Source organism: Ylistrum balloti, unplaced genomic scaffold (assembly GCF_031769215.1).
Source record: "Ylistrum balloti isolate Yb309-2 unplaced genomic scaffold, AGI_CSIRO_Ybal_v1 Utg370242, whole genome shotgun sequence".
NCBI lineage: Eukaryota > Metazoa > Mollusca > Bivalvia > Pectinida > Pectinidae > Ylistrum > Ylistrum balloti.
The window spans coordinates 1,094,071-1,101,836 of NW_026782196.1; the positions used below are offsets into that span (position 1 = coordinate 1,094,071).

The 7,766-nt window shown below is 36.9% G+C and overlaps 1 protein-coding gene across 2 annotated transcripts; it reads right to left on the reverse strand.

The window, feature by feature from the left end:
* Window positions 1-203: 203 nt before the first annotated feature.
* On the reverse strand, window positions 204-7,766 carry LOC132552275 (uncharacterized). Of its 2 annotated transcripts, none has more exons than XM_060216437.1 (3): window positions 7,692-7,766; window positions 3,781-3,872; window positions 204-2,358 (listed from the first exon to the last, which is right to left on the reverse strand). In XM_060216437.1, exons 2-3 carry the CDS (start codon window positions 3,857-3,859, stop codon window positions 1,046-1,048), a joined length of 1,392 nt encoding a protein of 463 aa, XP_060072420.1. In that variant the 5' UTR covers window positions 3,860-3,872; window positions 7,692-7,766; the 3' UTR covers window positions 204-1,045. The 2 variants fall into 2 exon arrangements, with proteins under 2 accessions (XP_060072420.1, XP_060072419.1); XM_060216436.1 differs by lacking the exon at window positions 7,692-7,766 and adding an exon at window positions 7,349-7,417.

Genomic DNA, 7,766 nt, shown 5'->3' on the forward strand with positions numbered 1-7,766 from the left:
CGACCTGTGACAGAAAAATGATAGACAAGCAGTTCTCTATAAGTCGTTTTCTTTGTTACGTGATAATTTGTAGGGTTGATTCAGTTGAGATATCATATATGTAGGTCAGTTAAATTCTACAAAGTCTTGTAAAACTTGTATTAAACTATACCATAATTCCAACCAGAGTAAAATAACGCATATTCTCAAATCATCCTTTTATATTTTACATTTCGCTTAAAACAAATTACATGTACAATCACAACAAATTAAAATTTAAATAATTTGTTACAACGCAGTTTATCTCCAACGTCGTCTGAAATATATATATATATATATTATGTATTTGGCATTCAACGGGTCCACTTGTAATATACAAATGTTCACGTAGTATCTATGCTCGCACCTTCAACTAGGACATCAAAACGTAACACAAGTATATTTCAAGTACAACACCTATAGAATGGATATATAAAACATTAAAACCGACTAGTTATCAACGCGCACTCTCACTGCTGTTATGATATCAAATGCTAAATTTGAGAAGTGTTAATGGATCTTATAACCATATGACATATTACCGGTGTAGCGTTCATGACTATAACATACGGCATATTACCGGTGTTTCGTTCATGAATATAACACATGACATATTACCGGTGTAGCGTTCATGATTATAACATACGGCATATTATCGGTGTTTCGTTCATGAATATAACACATGACATATTACCGGTGTAGCGTTCATGACTTTAACATACGGCATATTACCGGTGTTTCGTTCATGAATATAACACATGACATATTACCGGTGTAGCGTTCATGACTATAACATATGACATATTACCGGTGTATCGTTCATGACTATAACATATGACATATTACCGGTGTTTCGTTCATGACTATAACATATGACATATTACCGGTGCATTGTTCATGACTATAACATTTGACATATTACCGGTGTGTCATTCATGACTATAACATATGACATATAACCGGTGCATTGTTCATGACTATAACATATGACATATTACCGCTGTACCGTTCATGGTTGATAAAATACTTATGAATCCTCAGTTTTCACAGTATCAGCTAAGGTATTGTCGTCTTGTTCGTGTTGTTCTGTAAGGTCTATCAAACTGCGTACATCGGCTATGTTTATTGATGGAATGGCAGAATCATCTTTTACGTGATTAAGTAAAGGAGAACTTTTTAAAACTCGTCTTCCTGTTTCTTTATCGAGAAGATACTTGCGTCGGTTCTGTAGAGCCTCACGGAGGCGATTCCACACTAGTTCAGAATACGCAGCCAGTTGCGGAGCAGTAGAGATGACGTACTGCATAAAACCGTCACGTTTCTCGTGGGTGATGTCTTTCCATAAAGGGGCCGAGTCCCATATGCGAACAGATTGTGCAGCGTTCCTTATCAACACAGTCCCTAACCGCTGTGCCTCAGTGGGGCGTCCTCTCACGGGTTTTTTTCCTAAAAGTTCTTCGCCTGAAAACCTGGAAATGCTGCTGGAAACCAAACTCAACATAAACGCTCCCGATTCATCATATCGATGTGGATTTGGCATGGCTTGTTGACTTTGAGACTGCTGTCCGTGATGTTTTTCATCTGCCATCGGCATCATTTGTTGACTGGTTTCCGCTTTTACTGTGGGAGAATGTTGACTTTGTGCTGGCGATGAACTTGGAATAACTTGTGTCAAGCAAACAGGATAAGGGATCCCGGGGCCCTGTTTATGAAGCGGAGACGACTTATTGCCTTTAGTCCTCAGCTCCTCTTCAGTGCTGGAAACAGTCGCATTCATCAACTGCGGGCTCCCATATGGAAACACAGGACTTTGTTCCTGTTTCTGTTCTTGTGACTTGGGCCGAAGATCGATACACACGCCCGATGTATTGTCTGTTCTTGTCTCGGGTGGCTCCCGTTTAATGTGATCTATTGATAATCGCCTTTTCACTCCTCCAGAACTGTAACTGTCATTTTGCAATCTAGATGACATATTAATTGACTGGGAACCCCCGCTTCCAAATGAAGAGCGAGACGTTTCTGTAGGAGGCATGAACAATTGTCTGTCATGAAGAGATTTCATTGATGCATTAGGACTAGAGAAGGGTCGATGTTGATCTGAATTATTCTGATAAAGTGTGCGCTGCTCTGACACCCTCGGTGGCTGCTGCGAAGGTCGGGATGACTGTGTAACAGATTGGGCTGCGGAGTGCGGACTCTGTGTGGAGGGTTTCACCGGCTGTCCCAGTTTCAACTCCCGGATCACTTTGCGCACCGTAAACCGATCTTTAAACACCGTGAAGGCGTCCCTGATATCTTCCTCACAGAACTGCATAAACATGTCTCCGCTGATTCCATTTCCTATATCATCAAATAAAATCATCTTTTAAGACAGGGTTATTCAAATTGGTCAAATCCGTATATCTTTCAACAGTAAAGTTTTTTATCTTATTGGCAATTAACGGATTCTATAAACAAACATCTTTTAAACAGGAGCTTGAAACGAAAGAGAGGCCGAACATTAGTGAAGACTATTAAATAACAGTGACAGACATACGTCACTCTGACAGGATAAAGAGCCCACCAGTATACCAGTAAATGATCGCTCTTAATACTGCATTAAAGTTGAATCGTGCACATGTCATGTAAAGATGTTTTAGAATTGAATTCATATGGATTCTGTGTCTGATTTCGCTGCCTTATGAGTGTGTTACTAACTGGCATTTAACGATGTGGGATGAAGCTAAATCATAAAGATGAAATCCGAATCAAGTCGGAATTTAATGTTTGGGGAGTTGTAGTGGGGAGCCATTATCATAGAAATACTGACTCGAGCCAATATTATAGAAATACTGATTCGAGCCAATATTACAGAAATACTGACTCGATCCATTATCATAGAAATACTGACTCGAGTCAAAATTATAAAAATACTGACTCGAGCCAATATTACAGAAATACTGATTCGAGCCAATATTACAGAAATACTGATTCGAGCCAATATTATAGAAATACTGACTCGAGCCAATATTACAGAAATACTGACTCGAGCCAATATTACAGAAATACTGATTCGAGCCAATATTATAGAAATACTGACTCGAGCCAATATTACAGAAATACTGACTCGAGCCAATATTACAGAAATACTGACTCGAGTTAATATTATAGAAATACTGACTCGAGCCAATATTATAGAAATACTGACTCGAGTTAATATTATAGAAATACTGACTCGAGCCAATATTATAGAAATACTGATTCGAGCCAATATTACAGAAATACTGACTCGAGCCAATATTACAGAAATACTGACTCGAGTTAATATTACAGAAATACTGACTCGAGTTAATATTACAGAAATACTGACTCGAGTTAATATTATAGAAATACTGACTCGAGTTAATATTATAGAAATACTGACTCGAGTTAATATTATAGAAATACTGACTCGAGTTAATATTACAGAAATACTGACTCGAGTTAATATTACAGAAATACTGACTCGAGTTAATATTACAGAAATACTGACTCGAGTTAATATTTTAGAAATACTGACTCGAGTTAATATTACAGAAATACTGACTCGAGCCAATATTACAGACTAGTTAATTAGGAGCTGAAATTACAGAAATACTGAGAGTCACAGTTGGAGAACAAACAGGTGCTAATAAGAGAATTGGAGGAGGGGATATAGAGGAGGGGGATATGCTAGAGGTAAAATGTTTGGAGAAAGGATAAGTCAGATTTGGATAAGAGAAGGCATTAGTCAGATATACACACCTCGGACACTGTCTATACCCTCTGGCGATATCCCTTTGCTCTTCAGAAAACTCGCCAGCTGGTCACATCCCAAATTCATCGTGAAGTCAAGTCTGCAACATAAAGAGAAATTATTATCTACATGCAAAACACATATTGTTTATCATGTGTAAATTCTGTCGCATGACGATGATTGTTTCACCCGTAATACCTTTCCGCTAAACCGTAAAGTATGGCAAACCAAAGTGGTCAAAAGTCACTGTTTATACTCATAATTCATTAACAGTGTAGATAGCTCTTGTGTGCTTTCCATCGAAACTCCTCGGATTCTTCCAGTAGTTATTTATAGATAACGAGAGTTTACGAAATCGTTTCTTAGTATTCACAAGGAATGTCAAAATTTTATCAACCTGTAAAAAACACAGCAACTGTGGTTGGTACTGTCGATCACTCTTGTTCTGTTTGTTGAATGGACGACACTGGATAGTAACTTATTTACTTTGTGTGCATATATGCTTAGGGATTGTGCTCGCTTGACAGGGAAGGATATCAAATATATTTATATATACTGTATTTTGTAGTTGTGGTGTTAAATATGCATGATTCTGTATGTTTATTCAGACTATCATTTCCTTTATACAAGCCTCTGACAAGTCATGAATAAGAAAGAAATATTATGCTATTTTAAAGGTCTCATAAGGAGATGCATTAAACATCTTAAATATAGTTTACAGTTTTTTTTTAAATACAGGAAAGCACGTTTGTCTGTAAAATTTAAGCAATGTCGGCTCCTTTAAGCGAGATCTTTTGTCTCTACGTTTTAGATGAGATCTCTTGTCTCCACGTTTTAGATGAGATCTCTTGTCTCCACGTTTTAGATGAGATCTCTTGTCTCCACGTTTTAGATGAAGCTTTTGTCTCCACGTTTTAGACGAGATCTATTGTCTCCACGTTTTAGATGAGATCTCTTGTCTCCACGTTTTAGATGAGATCTTTTGTCTCCACGTTTTAGATGAGATCTCTTGTCTCTACGTTTTAGATGAGATTTATTGTCTCCACGTTTAAGACGAGATCTTTTGTCTCCACGTTTAAGATGAGATCTTTTGTCTCCACGATGACATAATTTCGATAATGTAATCTGCAGGTGCGAGATTGTAATATCAAAACCTTTTGAGAAAGAGCTTTTTTCTGAAATGATTAATCATAACACGGAATCATACAACTGTACAACGTAATATGTTTTGTAATCGCAGTCAGCACCGTCTTTTCCAGAAGGAACTGTTGTGATAAATTATCTGTATGTGAATTTTACATGTGGTGCTCTGCACTTATCGTCTATGAGTGGGTGGTACCTGTAATAAAACATGTACGTATTTCATGTATTCTCCTCTGTCTTGTAAATATAAATAGGTATATAATACTATGTATCTTACAATCCTATATTTGTTGTTACATTCTGAGTATATACAAAACTGTGGCGTTCATTACAATCTGATTTTCTGATTTAAACATATTTATTGCCCCAAAATTGAGCAGAGGATTAAGCACAAGTTATTTCAACTTATGACCGCCTTTTCCTCTAATACAATACATGATAATATTTACATGATAACATTAACAAGGCATACATAATATATTTAACAATTAGTACATTTTACTTCAAATCTGTTGCTGGATTTGATAAAGATTTACACGTGTCTGAATACTTCTGTATTGGTAGTTCGTTCATTACAATCGATTACCATTGTCATATATCCTGTCCATTTATTTATTTATTTATTTATTTATTTATTTATTGGACTTAATGTCCACTATTACGGCCTTTTGGCCATTCAGCGGACGAGCATCATCCTTCCTAGTCAGGTAATCTATGGCTGATCACTATCTAAAAAATATTCAGGGAGCAATCTTGAATCGAAGCAAAATATATAATATATAACCTTGTGTAATAATATATAGAATATACAACCAGTAGAAGATTAGAGTGTGACGTTTCGATAACCACATCATATTCATCTTATAACACAACAAGTAGAAGAATGTGACGTTCTGATGACTACAGTTCTTATAACACAACCAGTAGAAGATTAGAGTGTGACGTTTCGATAACCACACGGTCACATTCATCTTATAACACAACAAGTAGAAGATTAGAGTGTGACGTTCTGATGACTACACGGCAACCTTCATCTTATAACACAACCAGTAGAGGATTAGAGGGTGATGTTCTGATGACTACACGGCAACCTTCATCATATAACACAGTCAGTAGAAGATTAGAGTGTGACGTTTCGATAACCACACGGTCATATTCATCTTATAACACAACAAGTAGAAGATTAGAGTGTGACGTTACGATGACTACACGGTCATCTTCATCTTAAAACACAACAAGTAGAAGACTAGAGTGTGACGTTCTGATGACTACACGGCAACCTTCATCTTATAACACAACCAGTAGAGGATTAGAGGGTGATGTTCTGATGACTACACGGCAACCTTCATCATATAACACAGCCAGTAGAAGATTAGAGTGTGACGTTTTGATGACTACACGGTCACCTTCATCTTATAACACAACCAGTAGAAGGTTAGAGTGTGATGTTTCGATGACTTTACGGCAACCTTCATCTTATAACACAACCAGTAGAAGGTTAGAGTGTGACGATTTGATGACTACACGGTTACATTCATCAGACAAACAGCGTGGAGCGTTTACAAAAAACTATATACATTTATTGGATATCTTAGGCATACGTCATCATAAAAGATGTATTTCATAAAGTTAAAAAGATACATGATTAAATATAATTTCTACATACCTACATGTACATTGTAGTATATAATAATGAAGAAATCTTACACTTCCATCAAATATTGAAACATAATATATTGTGAAATACAACAAGTCTGTATATATGTTCTTTCTGTTTCACGTGCATTGTAGTAGCAAATACAATAACACGTTATATTGTCATATGTCTAAACAACACGGCATAACAAAGGCAGCATCAATTAACGTATAAACCATTTGTATTTTCGGAGTATCTCAATTTTACTAAATACAAAATCGACAGGAAATGTGCACTGAAGTTGACAACTACGGTAACCATTGTACTAATTATTCTATACGAGACGACTTGTACCCATGGAAACCACTTCAATGGCAATGGACACTCTCACCCATTATCCTAATGGTGTCACGTGATTCTGTCTTGCAGTGGGTTATTTTTACATGAAGGCTGAACAGTTAATATAGTGTTTCATAGCGTGACATCATTGGTTTAAATCTATATATTAATTCCTTACAACACCAATCCAATGAAAGTATTAAGAATGCAATTAAAACTACAGACAGTTAAACGAAAAACGTAAATATATACACGCATGTCTCGCAGATCAATTCCTCGGTAGGCCTAGTGCTAGTCTGTGTGTTCGTGATCATTATCACTGCCTACAACCCCGGCGGCCAACTTTTACTACTATTACAAGGGCCATCTTGGAGAGCAAAACATACACATTCCGTACTACAATGCACATAATATTATCTTGTTTATATTACACAGAAAAGATCCAATCCGTTCATTACCTGTGAAACAGAGGTTAAGTTTCCATTAAAATTCAACCCACTTAAACCACAGCGACGTCAACAATGGCGGCCGTCCTGTATGCAGTGCAAGCTGTGGACATCGGTCGAAAACACTGGCGCACAAGATGTTGTCGGTATAACTAGGTCATGGGGCTATCCAGTCCTCGGCCGTTATAAGTAGATACTTCATGCTGTTTTAATGATAGACTAGGCCTGAAAATGTTCACGATGTAATAGCCTAGGTTAAAATGACTGACATGTGTATCTGATCCAGCAACTTATAGCAGACGACAGTAGAAATAATTGATAGCGCGCAAGCTATTTTTAGTCGTAGGTTACTTACTCATTAAATGCTGTTATGTCGATCGATATGCTGTTCGCTCAGGCATGACAAATTTAATGGCCGTCGAACGTTTAA

Coding starts and splice junctions, on each gene's coding strand:
- LOC132552275 (XM_060216437.1), bottom strand. CDS start 3,859: ATGAATTTGGGATGTGACCAGCTGGCGAGTTTTCTGAAGAGCAAAGGG. Junction 2,359..3,780: donor GGGTATAGACAGTGTCCGAG/GTGTGTATATCT, acceptor TTGATGATATAG/GAAATGGAATCAGCGGAGAC.